The sequence below is a fragment of the Scyliorhinus torazame genome, chromosome 7, assembly GCF_047496885.1.
Source record: "Scyliorhinus torazame isolate Kashiwa2021f chromosome 7, sScyTor2.1, whole genome shotgun sequence".
NCBI classification, from domain to species: Eukaryota; Metazoa; Chordata; class Chondrichthyes; order Carcharhiniformes; family Scyliorhinidae; genus Scyliorhinus; species Scyliorhinus torazame.
The window spans coordinates 140706814-140724955 of NC_092713.1; the positions used below are offsets into that span (position 1 = coordinate 140706814).

Genomic DNA, 18142 nt, shown 5'->3' on the forward strand with positions numbered 1-18142 from the left:
TTGAGGAAGAAACCAAGCCCTACAGTTTGAACATGAAATGGGCATGCAATTGTTGCAGATGTTCCGGCTTTACAATGTTCCTGAATCGATTCCAAAGTACCCGGAATTCTCTGGGGGCACTTATTGGCCTATAGCTATTCGATCTAAAGTCTGTGAAGGATATAATGTCTTGTTGATGAAAATCCACTAACATAGGACACTGACATTGCAAGTGAGAATATAAACATTAGTTACACACATAGGTACTGTATAGTTCAAAATAGAGTTTGTGGAGCATTTATTATTTGCCTAATGAGGCATTTGCATAATCTAACATTTCTTGCAGTTATATACATTACTCTTATTTACTTGCTTCTTCAGGTCCTCTTCAAGAAATTAGGCTGACAATTTAAGACTAAAAAGCAAGAAATCACAGTTAAAATAGGTGCTGGCAAACAATACCCATCGAGACCACACATGTCCCATCTTTAGATTTAAATTGCATGCTTTGGTTGTGTCATCTGTCACTTCTAGACAATATGAAAGTGTTCCTGTCGAGGCACAGGATTCAAAATGTGGTTAAAACAAATCTAAAGAAAGGTTTTCTGTTTGTTAGCCTGGGATCACTATCAAATAATCTTAGATATTAGATTAAGGATGAACAATCAGAAAGGTATGTAATCATAAGCAGTTGGAGATATAAAAGGAAAGATATCTTTCGAGTAACAGTGAGTAATATTACTCAAACATATAACAATAACGTCCTGTGTAATTCGTCAGTGTTCTGTGACTCAGAGGAATTTTACATAAGAAATATAATCTTTCAATGTTTAATTTTATAAGTAAGATTTCGCAAATCCTCCGATGCATTTTTGTGACATCTGCCAAAGCAGTTCTGTGATGGAATATAACAAGATGGGACATCTATTTAAAACACTTGCCAGAAAGGCAATAAAGAAATAAATAGCATCATTGGTGCCATAGCATGTAGACAATGGAAGTACTGAAGTTGATATCTGACTCCATTATTATAGACCAAAAAATAATGTTCAGTGTTGACAGGAATCCTTGTGTGTCAACTGCAGCTGGTCACATGTACTGTGCAAGATTCCAGGCGATCCTGAAGGAATACCTTCCTCAAGTTCAAAGTCACCATATGAATTGACATATAGCTCCAAATCGGAATGCTGATGACCTTAAAGTAAATGTCATTTGCTTCCCATTTTCCACATTAGTGCTAGGCAAGCAGTTATAAACAAGCTTAAAATACTAGTTAAGCATTGTTTTCTCATTAGAAGGAAAGAACTTAAAATTATATTGTGCCTTTCTCAATGTCAGGATGTCCCAAGGAGCTTCACAGCCTGATATTTCTAAAGTGTAGCCATTATTGTAATGTAGTTATCACAGCAATCAATTTGCACACAGTAGGTCCCCACAAATGACAGTAGGATGATAGCCAAATGAAGTGTTTTAGTCAAGTTGTTTGGGGGATAAAGGTTAAGCAGAACACAAGGAGAACTTCCTTATTCTTCTTTGAATATGGGATCTTTTCTGTCCACCTGAAGTGGCAACTGTCCTATCAAAAAGACTGCACCTCCATCAGTGCAGCACTCCCTTGTTACTGCACTGGACAGCTGTCTTTGATTATGTGCTTAAGGGCGTGACTTTCCCATCCTGCCAGCAATGGGCATCATCGCCAGTCTCTAAATTTTTGCTTCCCATCCACAACATTGCCTGCCACTGGAGGGGCTGGAAAATCCAGGCCCAAGTCTTTGGAGTGACACTTCAACGCACTCAGATACTCACATTAATCCTCTAATTCTTATACACATGGACTAGTTCAGAAACAGGACCAGCAGGACATATAATAATGTAGTGAGAAGCATTAATAGCTTGAAAAATAAATGCAGTCAATACTACATGTAATCTGTGCTTAAAGATACGGTGGATTAATTAACAGATTCAAATCTGTATTATCTATCCTTATGTTTGCGTAAGTACTGTGGCTACAAGAGACAATCGGAGGCTGGAATTCTGCAGCAAGTAACTCACCTCCTGTCTCCAAAGCCTGTCCACCGTCTACAAGGCAAAGGTCAGGAGCATGATGTAATTTAACTCTCCACTTACCTGGATGAGTGCAATTCCAACAACACTCAGGATACGCAACATCATCCGGGATAAAGCAGCTCACTTGATTGGCACTACATCCACCACCTTCACCTTTCACACCCTCCATTACTGACACACAGTAGCATCAGTGTGTACCATCTACAATATGCTCTGCAGCAACTCACCAAAGTTCCTACCAACAGCAGCATCCAAACCCATGATTCATACTATCTGGAAGGACAAGAACAGCAGATGCATAAGAGCACCACCACTTGCAAGGTCCCCTCCAAGTCACACACCACCCTGACTTGGACATATATCACCATTCCTTCACTGTCACTGGGTCAAAATCATGGAACTCCCTCACTAACAGCACTATGGGCGTACCTACACCACATGGACTGCAGGGGGTCAAGAAGATGACAACTCATCACCATCTTCTCAAGGGTAATTAGAGATCGTCAATAAATGTCTATCTTAGGCGTATTCAGTTCAAGGTGGTCCACAGGGCACATATGATTGTGGCCAGGATGAGTAGGCTTTTTGAAGAGATTGAGGATAGGTGTGGGCAGTGCAAGGGTGGGCCCGCGAATCATGTCCACATGTTTTGGGCCTATCCGAAGCTGGAGTGATTCTGGCGGGGGTTTGCTGACATTATGTCGGAGGTCTTGAGAGTGAAAGTATTCCCGATTCCAGAAATGCCAATCTTTGGAGTATCAGAAGACCCGGGGGTCCAGGGGGTGAGAGAGGCCGATGTCTTGGCCTTTGCCTCCCTGGTAGCCCTGAGACGGATCTTACTGGAATGGGGGTACTCGGGGCCGCCGAAACCGGGGGTTTGGGTGAGCCACCTAGCAGAGTTCCTCAGGCTGGAAAAAAATTAAGTTTTCCTTGAGAGGGTCTGTGGAGAGGTTTGCCTGCGATGGCAGCCGGTCATTGATTACTTCGAAAATAATAATAATAATCCTTATTGTCACAAGTAGGCTTATACTAACACTGCAATGAAGTTACTGTGAAAAGCCCCTAGTCACCACATTCTGGCGCCTGTTCGGGTACACCGAGGGAGAATTCAGGATGTCCAAATTACCTAACTAAATTACCAGATTGTTAACAGGGGGCGGGCGGGGGCTGTTGGGGGTTTAAAAAGGTAGGGGAAGTGGAGATCGGGAGTCGGGACGGTGGGGTGTTAGATATTTATTTTCTTTGGTTATTTGCATTCCTGTTTGCTTCTATTTTTTGTATGGTTGTGTTTGATGCATATAAATAAATCAATAAAAATATTTGTTTAAAATAAATAAATAAATAAATGTCTACCTACTCAACAATGCCCACATTCTGTGAAAAAAAAGTACTTTCTTCACAACACACGAGACACACCGTGGAAGGACCATAAAATCCCGGCCTGGGTGTTTTAGACGTGGGCTGAACCCTCTACACTAATTAACCCCATAGTGCTTTTCACTCGCGTCAGATTACCCTAACATTGTTTTACTGTTAGACTTAAAACATACAAGAAACTACATTGCCCTGCACTATGAAATGATTCTGTCAGCGTAGGAGCTGTTAAACACCTTACCCAAGTGACTACTCGACATCTTTCAAACTTGACACTGCATATGGACATTTTGAGCACAAGCAAGCATTTGACCAGAATTGCAACTGAATAAGGGGCCTTCAGTCATGAGTTTCCTTGTGCGTAGTGTTAAGTTAACAAACTACACAGTTAAGGCTCAGTATTAATTTTAAGTATCAGATTTACTTGCCTGAATCTGAACACTGGTTGACATTCAAATGCGCTTAATGTTTTTGAAGCAATCTTTAGGGTGATGAGCTAAATTATGTATAGATAGCAGATTGTATTTGCACATTGCTCTTAAATTCTCGATACAAAAGTAACTTCCAAAGATAAAGTGTGTGTCCGCCTCCACCCCCTGAGTTAAGACACATGAATGATCTTCATTTGTTTAAAAGGTATCCTAATTTCTGCCCTCTTCTAATGATTCACTGGATTGCCAGGACTGGACTTTGCAGTTAACCTAACTCTCACCCATTTTAATTACACCAATAACAGGCATGTTACTTTTGCCCCACACAGCATGCACTATCACAGGTAAAATCGCCATAGTCCCATATGACCATATGCTGCTTTCCCCTTTGAGGGGGAGAAATGGCTTGTGATGATTTAATCTGAGGATCACACTTCAGGCCAGGGGCAAGATTGAGAAAGTGAGGCTTTCAGGAATTACCTCAGCCAGTACGGGAATTAGAACCCACACTTTTGGCTTTGCTCTGTATCAAACTAGCTGTCTAGCCAACTGAGCTTAACCGGCCCCCATATCATGCTGCCATCAGACAAGGTGTGTTGAGGCATACACTGTGTACTGTTCCAAGGCACACAGTAAATTGTAAAGCCTTTGCAACATAAAAAAAGATAACATCCTTTTAAATGTCTGAGTTGAATCACACAGAACCATGATGGTTAAGGTCAAATAACTTTTACGGAGACACAAATCTCGAGGAAATGTCTAAAATAAAAACAGAAAATGCTCAACTGTTCAGGTGAAAGGACTCAGACCTGAAATGTGATGTTTGTTTCTCTCTCCACATGTGCTGCCAGACCTGCTGAGTTTTCCCAGCGTTTTCTGTTTTTCTTTCAGATTTCCAGCACACGCAGTATTTTGCTTTTGTATAAAGGTAGCAACGCAGGCTAATGAGGCCATTAAAAAAGCGAAATGAATAACTCAAGTTCATTTCCAGAGGGATAGAATTGAAAAAGAGAGAAATTATTTTAAACTTGCACAAAACCTTAGTTAGACCAGAACAGCTTTGGTCTCCATTTTATATGAAGGATACAGAGGCACTGGTGCCAAAAAGACATGCTGGAGTCATACCTGAAGTGAAAGGTTATACCAATCAGCAAAGATTGAACAGGCCGGGCTTTTATTCAAAAAGAGAACGCTGAGGGTTAACTTGGTAAAGATCTTTAAGATTATGAGAGGGTTTGAGAGATGTTTTCTTGTGTCAAACAGGCCAAAACTAAGGTCCATAAATACGAGGTGGTCACTAATAAATCCAGGAGGGAATTTAGGAAAAGGCTGAGAAGTAATGTATTAATATGGATTGAGGATTGGTTAAAGGGCAGTAAACAGAGAGTACTAATAAACATGTCACTTTCAGGTTGGCAGGCTGTAATTAGTGAGGTGCTGCAAGGATCAGTACTTCAGCCTCAGCTATTTACAGTCTATATCAATGACTTAGATGAGGGGACTGAGTGTAATATATCTAGGTTTGCTGACAATACAAAGCTAGGTGGGAAGGTAAGCTGAGGAGATTTTGAGCAGTTAAGTGATTGGGCAACAAGGTAGATGGAGTATAATGTGGAGAAGTACAGGATGGACCTGGAAATGAAAAACAGGATATTTTGTAAAATGTGAGGGTCTCATAAAGCTTGGCATTCAAAGGGATTTTTGTGGTCCTTGTCCTCAGATAAAAGAAGTTACCAAGCAGTTTCAGCAAGCCATTAGGAAAACAACTGGTATGTCAGCCTATACCACCTGGGGATTGGAGTTTAAGAATAAGGAAGTCTTGCCATAATCGAAGAAGACCACATCTTAAGTACTGGCCTGTTCCAATTTTTAATGTTATGTTTATTACTCAGAGAGAGATTAGAATGGGGAACCTGATACCACATGGAGTAGATGAAGTGACGAACATTGATCCATTTCAGGGTAAATTAGACACTGGTAAACATGAAGGAGAATGGAACAAAATTAAATGCAAATAGAATCAGTTAAAGACTCATATTCACTAGTACACTGGCATGTACTAGTTAGGCTGAATGAGCTGTTTCTTTGATGTACATTCTGTGTAATGTATATAACATTTACATTCACGAATAATGGTTTGTGTTACTGTACCAGTAACTGCACCATGATTCTCTAAAACTCTTTGGTGAAAGAATAACTGGAACTGTTTTTTTAAGAGGTCTTGTATCAATAAAGGTACCAGTTCGACTGAAAATATTTTGTGGGTCTGTGCTGGTTTAATAAGAAATTAAGGAGGATCAATGCATTTTACTTCCTGGTTTGCTGTCTGGAAGAATGCTTGAAAATGATTGGCTATTTAACCTGCTTGATGACACCTTGGTGCTGGAAACCTGGAGATCCCATTGACTTGGTGCCAGATTCAAACTGGCATTGGAAAGAAGAGATACATGGCATAGAGATTACTCAATCTTTGTGGACAGCTTTCTTTGAGATTAGCAGTGGGTGCCATCGTGTTGCTGCTGATTGCAAAATCTGCACCATGGTGATCATGAGAATTTATGAAGCAAAAAAGTCGACAGGAAATACACAGTCAGAATATATTAATAGAATGTTCCCAACACTGCATGCACTACCCTCAGATTCAGCAGTAACTTATTCCGATATGAAGTGCATGCATAGGGACTATCACTCTATCTTCAGGTACCATGCCCTAAGAGAGTGTTGGCAATAATGGTTATGATCCATGTTAATCTTACACAGGATCATCTTCATTGGTGGTGCATTCACCCAGTTTGCGAGACTCTTTAAAAAGATCATTCTTTGTCTAACCAATCTCTTTTTTACAATTCATCTTTCCCGTCAGTATCATACTTTCTAAATGAGTTCCTGTTACCTGCCCAAGTAACTCCAGCAGTTTTTTCCTGATCTTGGTCAGCAGAGTTCTTTTGCTCTCAGATGTTACCAGCACCTCTTCATTGGTAGTATGATCTGTCCAGATATCTTCATTACTCAGCTCAAAAACCACAACTCTGCAGCCTCAATTCTGGGGTGACAGGAGACAGCGTCGGTATGTCACAGGCACTCGGGGCTGAATGGCCTCTGCCTTTACTGTAGTTTTGTTTGGACTATGAAAGCTCCCTGTTATTGAGTATGATCACAGGATGTAGTTCAGAAACATTGGTACAAAATTGAGTTCAGGGTGGCATGTCCTGTGAGAATCACAGAATCGTTACAGCATGGAACGTGATGGGCCGTATGGCCTGGAGTGGTCCAAATACGATCTCTTTCCCCTATGTGTGGCTCTGGTAGGTCTGTGCCAAGCAGAAGCCAAGTTCAGATTGGTTCTGACCAAGGCTCCCAGTTCAAAGCTACCACCTTCATGTAAAACCTGAGTCTGGACTAGACCCCAGTGAGACAGGGAGAGAGAGGGAGAGAAAAGGAGACCAAAACTTATTTAAGTTACCCAAACGTTGCCTGATCAAACCTCAAGGGCCTCCTGTCCAACGCTAATCTGCAGGGATGACTCCCCCAGCCACCCACTTCTGTATCCAAGAGGTTCTCCGGTTAAGGAACTGAACTGCAAGTCAGGATAAATGCAAATTTCCCTGAATCAGGGACTTCCTTACAGCAGCAAGGGTCTGCTAGATGTAAACCCCTGCGGGAAATGGGAAGCAATAAAGCAGGAATTTACATAGAATTTACAGTGCAGAAGGAGGCCATTCGGCCCATCGAGTCTGCACCGGCTCTTGGAAAGAGCACCCTACCCAAGGTCAACACCTCCACCCTTTCCCCATAACCCATTAACCCCACCCAACACTAAGGGCAATTTTGGACACTAAGGGCAATTTATCATGGCCAATCCACCTAACCTGCACATCTTTGGACTGTGGGAGGAAACCGGAGCACCCGGAGGAAACCCACGCACACACGGGGAGGATGGGCAGACTCCGCACAGACAGAGGCCCAAGCCGGAATCGAACCTGGGACCCTGGAGCTGTGAAGCAATTGGGCTATCCACAATGCTACCGTGCTGCCCTAGCAGTTTAATAATAATGCCGGAGACACGTGTGGAACCCCCTGAACATTGCTCCCGGCTCTGGGAGCTGCCTGGTACACTGACTTCTCACTCCCGAATGCTGTACACCTCTTTGAGCTCAGTTATTCAGCTTGCTTTCATGCTGCTCTGGGGAACATTTCACACACACTTCACTGAAATACAGAGCATGGCGTCCCCTATTACATAGTAACCCCGGACATATGTTTATGATGCTTTTAAATCTCTGGGTTATTTTATCACAGTGACCACGAGAGCCAGCAGGAGTGGGCATGTGAAGTGTTGGTTTGAGCTGTTTGTGAACACAAAGATGGGAGGGGGATTTTAAAGGATGAAATCCGTCCCCAGACCCCCGCGTGTATCAGCGGGGGCGGTACTGAGAGAGCCCAGCAGAGTCCCTGGCCACTAGATTCAGGAAAGCGCTATCTGCATCTCCCACACTGGGTTACATTCTCTACAGGTAAAACTGGGACATGGATTGAAGCTGGTGTTAAATAATGAGTTCCTGTTAGCCCCTCTTTAATATCCCCTCCTGCTGGGGATAGGTGGTGGTGCTGGTGGTGGTGGGGAATGCTGTGCAACAAGTCTCCCCCTGCATAGATAGCTATCTCTCCACGCCGCTCGGCAGTAACCTCCAGAGCCCGCCTGGACACCCAGGCACCGTTTGAGCAGATGGCGAGAGCTCCACCGTTACCCAGCTGGGGCTGTAAAGGGGAAGGCTAAGAGGAGGAGTGTGCGACTGCAATGGGTTATAACAGGCAACAACACAAACGCACCTTCACCGGCTGCCCAGCAGTGTATCGTCTGCGCTGCTTATTGGGGCTGAGGAAGATGTGAGTAACACACACACAGAGGACATGCTCAGAGTCACCCTGGATTACCAGGGGATGTGTGACCAGTCGCTATTCTATTCTGGACACACGAGTACGTGTCTCTTCAGCCCTGGAGATTCTGGGAGCCCGGTGTTTGCAAACTGGGACACATCTCAATCATCAAGCGGTCAAATCATTGCTTAGCTGTTGTGCAAAGACTGGAACACGGGGTCAGAAAAGTTATTGCTCAGCGAGAACCCGATTGTTATCATTGAATGAATAAAGTTGGCTTTTTTACTGCAGCAAAACGGGAGACTATTTTTTTAAACACGAATCTTTCCCGCCCCTCAAGGCAGACTGGTGCAAAATGATTAATGTGTGAACTGAGGCCAGCAGTGAAACCTCACCCACACAGCCCGCTGTCACTCTCTGACTGCACTAACGTCCAGGTGAGCTGCTGCCTTAACCTCCAACACCCCCAGCCTCACTCAGAGAGAGCAATGGCCAGCCAAACTCCAGGCTGCACACACTCCTCCCACACCAGTTTTCAATCTTACTGGATCATTAGGAAAACGCTAGGAGGGGGGGGGGGGGGGGGATCTAAACCAGGATTGTTAACTCTGCCTTCTGGAGTTATCTGTGAAGGCTTCAGCAAATCACTTCCAAGCGCCCATTCTCTCCCCGTCACCAATCGTTCAATAACAAAAATGTGTTGCTGAGGAAATCACAAAATCTGCACACTTTTTAAAGTCGCTGTAATTTCTCTCCTGGGTCGTGGGCGTGAGATTCATCTTGAATTCCCCGAGGCTCCAGGACAACAGTGGAGGCCTGGAAATCCTCCAAGGCTCCAGGACAACAGTGGAGGCCTGGAAATCCTCCAACACACACATCACTGGAATAGAGCAGGTCAAACACTGTTGGAGGGGTGGACGCTCCAAGCCTGACTCCCTGCTCTGAAGGCGCCGAATACACTGGCCTCTCACTACTTGCCGACCACCATAGCCCTGAGCTCAGTGCTTCAACCTGCTTTGGTTTTAGTGCTGGAATGGGATTTTTAAAAAATACATACACTTCAATGAAACACAGAGAGCGTTCACTGACCGGTTTCCTCTCCCGCATTAATCCCAGGCATTTCCCTTTCCGAAAAAGAAATGTCTGGATTAGTGTATAACACCACATCCATTACAAGTGAGAGATGTTTGACATAGGATGGGGAGTGTGGCTGTTGGTTTGGGGTGCACAAAGTGGGGATGGAAGTGCGCAGGATGAAAGAAGAGAGTTTTTTTAACCTCCCCCCCCAAATGACCCGCGTGCCTCAGCGGGGCGGCGCAATAACAGCCAAGCAGAGTCCCTCCCCTTAGACCAGGGAAAGGGCTCTCTGTGGCTCTCCCACACTGAGGTATCTTCACTCTGCTGCTAAAACTGGGACATGGCATTAAACTGTGGGGGCTTCCCGGTCCCTGTCTAATAACCATCCCGCCTGCTGCAGTTACCGAGGCAGCAGGAGTTCTATCAATCCCAATCCCAGATTGAATGGAGAGTGGAGTATTTGAATGAATGACAATCTTGAAGCGGGAGGGAAAGACAGGGAGACTTCCAGCACGGAGACCAGCACAAGGACATGTCCCCCAAGTGCCCGCTTTAACAGCACCCCCACCATGTGAATGAAACCATCCAGCAGCCCTCCCATCGCCTCACTCCCGCCACAACCGCTGGAAGCAGCGTCCACACATATACACACACACAGGTGTCTGTCTAAAACACACTCTGGCAGAGCTGGGGGAAAATCACCAATTTTCACAGAAAACGCCCGCCTGACTAACATACGGCGAATGGTATGTTCTGAAGAGTTTTAGAGAGTTGTTGCGACAGACACCAGAGCCAGTGACTGAGAAAATAAATCCTCAACGTAAATCAACAATTCAGTCAGTGCCACTCACCCCCCTCATTCTGCATGTCACACAAATACCAATAGATAATACCCATTGTAGTCACTCCGATTAAGGCGGCTATTTATGTGATAATCGTATTAACAGTGGATCTTTAACTGAAAATAAACCACTTGCTCACCAGAGAGCGATTCTGTCCTTGGGGTAGTCCAACCTCTCGATGCAGCCCAGATAATGGGGCAGCGTGTGCGCCGCGTTCCGGGCAATGATGGCCAGCAAAACCTTGGGTCTCAGCAAAGCCGACTCCTTCGCCAGTGTCTCCTCGGGAAAATGAGCCCCATGGCCTGCAATCGCTGTCAGTGAGAGCAGCAGCAGGCAGATGAGAGGTCTGGGGAGATGTGTGCAAGCAGCCATGTTGTGGGTGCTCTTAAAGCGAGGCTCCCCTGTCCTGCCTCGACTGGCACTGTTGCTGCTGCTGGTTGTTTAGGTAATAGTCGCCCTGTCGGCTCTCTCTCTCTCTCTCTTGACTTTATCACCCGGTGATCTGCATACACTATAAAGGCATCCGGCAGCCCAACCTGCCACAGGGAATGCAGCCCCGTGCTACAATCTGCCGCTTGTACTTGAGTACCTGGGACAACTGACATTCCAAACTTTTTTACTTCTGAACTCTAACTGCAGAATAAATCTAACACTCAGTTGTTTTTTTTAAATCCATTAATCTTCCTTCTTGCGCTGATCACCTTAACCCCCAAGTTGTTTTTTCACCCCCATTAAATTGACTAAATGACATTGTTTTGGGCGCCAATGTTTGGAAGTTTTTTAAGCTGCCAAGTGAATTTTGATTTGCTCGGGTTTCATCAAAACGAATTCGGTCACTGAAGTGAGTTTCGGGACAAAAGTTCGCTGGCGAGGTTTGAGCAATGTGTTGTGAGTGATGACTGTTCTGAAACATTACACATGGATAACAAAAAAAGACAGATTTTTATCTCTCTCCTTAGAACAGGATTGCCCCTGTCGCATCTGCCCTCTGTGATACCTGGCCTTCAATTGTTTGATTTAGTTCTGGAAGGGATCAAAACGGCAAATTAAATTCCTTACACCCTCCCAGAAACGTTCTTCCTATACCGCAATAATAATTTCAATTTTTAATCTGACTGTCGATTTCTACCTGATCATTTGAACCTTGTTCACGCTTTCTTTTTGTTTTACATCTTTAGCTTTCAGTATCAGTTCATGTATCTGCTAATAAAATCTCCACTGCCACCATCATTCTTCCTGACCTTTCTAATGTCTTATTTTACTTCTTTCCACCCTCCCCCCCATGCTTTCTTACACTTCCCGAATTCCAAGATGCCTTCTATTGTCCATGTCTTTTCTGTCTTCTTCAAGAGAGATTCCTCCCTTTAGTTCTGAAGAAGTCATAAGGATAGACCTGTTGAATTTTTCCCAGTATCTTCTGTTTTTGTTTCAGATTTCCAACATCCACAGTGTTTTATTTTTATTTGACAGATGTTATAAACAGTGTCTAATCTAATGTTGAGGCTAGATTGACAATGTTGGAATCACAGGTGTACTGGCTGCACCTACCACTATGGAGTCAGAAACCACACAGCATCAAATTCATGCACGTGTTGGTGTTCTCTTGCATTATGAATTATTGCTACCAATTTTCTTTTAAAGATTATGGGTGAAGAGGTGCCTTATTTAAACTGTTCACCAAGTAATTGCATTCCTTAGTGTGGTACTGAGACATGCTGCTTAGGAAGATCCCGCATTCAATTATTGAGTTGTGCTGAATTTGCTGATCTAAGCCCGCAATTACATAGGATTACATATAGGGCACAGAAACAGGCCATTCAGCCAACCAGTCTGTACCAGTATTTATGCTCTGCTCACGCTTCCTGTCAAGAAATGAAATGAAATGAAAATTGCTTATTGTCACAAGTAGGCTTCAAATTAAGTTACTGTGAAAAGCCCCTATTCGCCACATTCCGGCGCCTGTTCAGTGAGGCTGTTACGGGAATCGAACCGTGCTGCTGGCCTGCCTTGGTCTGCTTTTAAAGACATCGATTTAGCCCTGTGCTAAACAGCCCCTGGTGAGGGCATGAGATGATTATTTGAATAGTAATCTTTTCTCATCTAAATCTATCATCGTAACCACCCGCTGTGTGAAAATCTTTTTATCACATTGCTTTAGTTGCATTGATACAATTGGTTTCAATTTCCTTGCAATCATTCAATGTGGCATTGAGTTCAGCATTCTCATTTCTCTCTTGATAAAGAAGTTTCTTCTGAAATCCCAGTTATATTTCTTGGTGACTATCTTATATTGATAGCCTCAAATTATATTCTATCCCACAAGAGGAAACATTCTCTCTCCATAGCCACTTTAATTAAATTTTCATAATTTTAAAGACCCCTATTTGTTCACGCTCCACCTTCTTTTCTCAAGAGAAAAGTGGCCCAGCCAGCCACTCCTGTCCTGATGTGTGTACCTATATATTTCTGGTATAATTCTTGTAAATCTTCTCTGCACTTCTCCCCTATCTCAATATCCTTTTTACAATATGGTGACCAGATTTTCCTGCAGCACCGTAAGTGCGGTCTAGCCACGGTATGATACGCAGTTAGCGTAACTTAGTTACAAATAAATCACGGTTTCACATGGAAGGAGTGTTTGAGGACGGGGACAATGCAAAAAGTGAAGGTAAAAGGACTGGCGTTCCTGTGCTCTCTCAGAGAATGGAAAGGTTTGTTGAGGTGATTGAGGAGTGGATCTTTAATTCGCCCACGGGATGTGGGCACTGCAGACTGTGCCAGCATTTATTGCCCCTCTCTTATTGTCCTTGAGAGGGTAGTTAAGAGTCAACCACATTGCTGTAGGTCTGGAGTCACATATAGGACAGACCAAGTAAGGACAGCAGATTTTCTTCTCGAACCGCCATTTGTGGACCAACTTGTGTTTTATGACAATCGACAATGGTTTCATGGTCACCATTAGACTTGTAATTCCAGATTTTTATTGAATTCAAATTTCACCATCTGTAGTGGCGGGATTTGAAGCTGGGCCCCCAGAACATTACTCTGTGTCTCTGGTTTACTAGTCCAGTGACAGTACCACTATGCCACTGCCTCCCCTCAGGCTGTCATGAGGGAATAGTTCCTCTGGGCTCCTGAAAGGGGAGGAGAAGGGAAGATATGTTTGGCGGTGGCATCACATTGGAGGTGGTGAAAATGGCGGAAGGTGATCCATTGACTGTGAATGCTGATGGGGATGGGTGGGATGGTGAGAATGAGGGGAATGCATACGTTGTTCCGAGGTGGAGACAAATTAATGAGAGCAGATTTGTGGAAATGGGGTGCGCACATTCGAGAACCCTGCCAATCGCAGTGCAAAGGACCGCTGGCTGAGAAAAACGGAAAATATATCGGAAGCGCTAGTATCATCAGAGCAGGTATAAGAAAAAAATAGAAACTGTGGAAATGGAAATTATGGTGCAGCGAAGTGTAGTCAAGGTAGCTGTGGCAGTGCTGATGGTAAATATTGGACAACCTTTCAGTAGAAATGGAGAAAGAAATCAAGGAAGGTAAGGGAAGAGTGGCTTCACAGCGCCAGGGTCCCGGGTTCGATTCCCGCTTGGGTCACTGTCTGCACGTTCTCCTTGTGACTGCGTGGGTTTCCTGCGGGTGCTCCGGTTTCCTCCCACAAGTCCTGAAAGGCATGCTTGTTAGGTGAATTGGACATTCTGAATTCTCCCTCAGTGTACCCGAACAGGTGCCGGAGTGTGGCGACTAGGGGCTTTTCACAGTAATTTCATTGCAGTGTTAATGTAAGCCTACTTGTGACAATAATAAAGATTATTATTAAGAGTGGGAAATAGATCATATGGAAGGAAAGGAGGGATGGAAATTGAAAGAAATTTGATGACATTTTCCAGTTAGGAGTGACACCAGGATACAGCATTGATACAGTCATCAATGTGCCAGACAAAGAGGTAAGGGAGAGGATCTGAATAGGGCAGACCCTAGGACAATAAGAGGAGGTGTACAGAGTGGATGGTCAACTTGCTCAAGTTGGAGATCAGTTCAAACAACGATAGTGCCACTTTAATCGATAGGAATAATGACAAATGTTAGGGTTGCATATAAGAGAACGGGGTGCTGTAAATCATGTTCCAGTGCAAATTAGCACCTGCATGACAGTGAAGTTAAAACTTTACAAAAGAAAGGCAGCCAGCTTTTTGTAATCAAGATACAGAGTCAGGCTCTTGTGTTTAAAGAGTGAAATAAAAGACATACTTCACATCGGATGTAAATAATTAAAATTTCTGGCACTGGCAGCACAGAAATCTGCAGACTTTTGTTGTGATAAAGTTGCAATCCCAGCAACAATCCACCCCCCCAAAAAACAGGTAAAATGCTGTGGAATTTAGTTTAATAGTCAGAAAGCCAAAATACAAACATACGTTTCTTCAAATACACGTCCCTTTTCTGCTAATACAAGCTTTGCGGACAGATCGTATCAGAGATTACAGAGTTACTGGTATATGCGGTTTTGCAACAGTGGCCAAAATTTGTAATGCAGTGAATTTTTGTAAAGGAGCATTATAATTTTAAATGTGAGTCCAGTAGAATGAAGGCTAAAGAGTTGTGAAATAGTGCTGGAGTAAAATGTAGAGTTACATTTTATATATTTGTGGGGCCTTTTTATGGCCTTAGATAGTCATCTTTTTGCCGAAGTCAGCCTGTGCCTTAAGGACACGTTCTTTTGAGTAGGACCCTCCTTCAGGTGTATACAAGTCAATGAGGAGTCCCGAAAAGGTGCGTCAAATATAGTTTATTTCTGGGGCAGCATGGTAGCGCAGTGGTTAGCTCTGCTGCCTCATGGCACCGAGGTCCCAGGTTCGATCCCGGCTCAGGGTCACTGTCCATGTGGAGTTTGCACATTCTCCCCGTGTTAATGTGGTTTTCGCCCCCACAACCCAAAGATGTGCATGGTAGGTGGATTGTCCATGCTAAATTGCCCCTTAATTGGAAAAAAAAATTGGATGTTTGAAGTTTTAATTTAAAAAAACATAGTTTATTTCCTACTCACAGCTAGGATATACAGCAACTAAGCAAAAGTCCAAGTCCCAGCCGGGACCATCCTGAGCCGGCTTTTATCTCGGGGAACTAGTGAGCTCTCTGTTGGCCTCTCCCCTTCAGCGAGGGAGCTCGTACTCCACGTGCCCCAAAGGCACATTGAACTATCAGATCGTCCCCGTGGATCTCATGGAGGTTATAACAAGTTGAAAGTTTCTCTCGCAAATGGTTAGCTTGCTTTTCTCATTCAGAAGCTCCCCATGCACTTTCTGCTTTGTAGCAGTTGCCAAAACCTCCATTTATGATCTTTCCTATGAATAATTGAACTAAATTAAAACTGCACAAAAGTACAGCGCTGTTCATGGCTGAGCACATGCAAATACTATGCAGGTACATGTAAGGCAATTGATGGAAATGCAATCTTTGCATCACAATTTTCAATCACAAAAATATTTGTGTAATTTGCAGAGCATTTTTAAAATACCTGATGACACCCATAAATTGAGAATGAATTTAAACTGACCAAATCTATGAGATTTCTAGCTTCTCAAAGCATTTTGCTTTCTCCCTTAGATATGCCATGGATATGGTCAGAAATAAGAACATTTTCTAAACTCAGCTTCTATTTGCAACTTAGCAAGAGCTAAGGGAGCGCTAAATGGAAAATGATAGGAGTTGACATGAGAACGGACAAGAGAGAATGGAACGGAGATGAAGTGGAACCAGGGATAAGATGGATTACGGGAATAGAGCCAAGTTGTGGAGAATGCTGCATATCTGTTTCCTTTCCGAGTCCATTCAGTCAACGCAAAACTACAATGTTATTAACTCTTCAACCACACCAATGAATGTAAAAGGATAAGAGTATAATGAACAGACAGAAGATTTTTACAGGACATTATTCTTTTTGTGGGCTAGCCATTACATTGAACAATCGCCCCTTGTCTAATGTTTATTATCTGCCCTACTTCTATCTACAATTGGAAGCTCAGGCGATGTTTCGGGTTACTCTATTGACTTTATTGACATAATCCCCTTTCACGTGCCTGTTTGATATTGAAGGCCAGACAAAGAAGTGAGTGTGAGACAATTCCATTTGAAAGACAGTACCCAAGTTTCTGTTATGTTGTAATCAAAGTAAAATATCGCGGATTCTGGAAATCGGAAATAAAAACAGAAAATGTGGGATATACATGATGCAACCATCAATTCACTCGAGACAGAGACTAGAAGTGAACAGAGGCTTTAATCAACTAGAACAGTGCCTGCCTGCGACTGCTCTGCAAGTGAGAGCCGCCTACAGAGCAGCTGCTCTTATACCTCCCCTCAAGGGGGCGGGGACAGGGGCGGAGTCCACAAGGGCACCAACATGATAGAATTAACATAGAATTTACAGTGCAGAAGGAGGCCACTCGGCCCATCGAGACTGCACCGGCTCCCGGAAAGAGCACCTCACCCAAGGTCAACACCTCCACCCTATCCCCACAACCCAGCAACCCCACCCAACACTAAGGGCAATTTTGGACACTAAGGGCAATTTATCATGGCCAATCCACCTAACCTGCACATCTTTGGATTGTGGGAGGAAACCAGAGCACCCGGAGGAAACCCACGCACACACGGGGAGGATGTGCGGACTCCGCACAGACGGTGACCCAAGCCGGAATCGAACCTGGGACCCTGGAGCTGTGAAGCAATTGTGCTATCCACAATGCTACCGTGCTGCCCCCTTAGTGCAGTACAGTACAATGGTCCATGGGTGGAGCCCACATGGGCAACAGCGTGGTCCAATGTAATACAGTGGTGAATGATTACCATAATACGTTCACCACAATACACAATAGGTCTGCCAGCATCTTTGGAGAGAGAAACAGTTAACGATTTGAGTCCATTGGCGCTTTAAGTTGTATTTCGCATGTGAAACAGTCCAGGTCAGGATAGATGCATGGAGTTATGTATATGTAGAGCGTTCAAATCAATTAAAACATTTTCAAATCATTGGTTTCAAATCACTCCATGGCCTTGCCTTCCCTTCCTCATGTCATCATACCTGTTTCTGCAAAACTGTGAGAACTCTGCACTCTTCCAATTCTCACATAATTTAAAAAAAAACACAAGTGGCTGGAGCAAGCAGATTGCACAACTAAAATCTGAATCTAAAGGGCAATGATCAGGAAAATGGTGATGACATCAATGTCTGCACCACAGTGTCGACTATATCACTCTACTATACCACAGAGAACCAGGTGTGGCTCCATTTCAACTTGTTGAAGTTGGGTGAATTGTTTGCCATTTGGCAATCTAAATTAGAACACCGGCAGACACAATCACATGAGTTATCACTGAGTTGTCCAGAGACAATATAAATGAGATACATTTGCTAACTTTTTGCTCCAATGTGAGGTATTAGGGACTGAGCTTTTTTATATAGGATTAGGGCTCAAAAAGCCA

General features: G+C 43.7%; 1 protein-coding gene and 1 long non-coding RNA gene across 3 annotated transcripts in view; one reads left to right on the top strand and one right to left on the bottom strand.

Moving 5' to 3' along the window:
* LOC140426608 (procollagen galactosyltransferase 2-like) overlaps positions 1-11261 on the bottom strand; it is a 313431-nt gene extending 302170 nt beyond the window's left edge. Inside the window, exon 1 of one of the 2 annotated variants that reach the window (XM_072511594.1) lies at positions 10788-11261. In XM_072511594.1, coding sequence (XP_072367695.1) covers positions 10788-11020 — 233 coding nt within the window. In that variant the 5' untranslated portion in view covers positions 11021-11261. The remainder of the gene's footprint in view (positions 1-10787) is intronic. The other variant, XM_072511593.1, reaches the window with a different exon arrangement.
* On the top strand, positions 11178-17689 carry LOC140426610 (uncharacterized). Its single transcript, XR_011948240.1, has 2 exons — positions 11178-11536; positions 16265-17689. It is a non-coding gene; the product is annotated as an uncharacterized lncRNA (long non-coding RNA).
* The last annotated feature ends 453 nt before the right edge of the window (positions 17690-18142 follow it).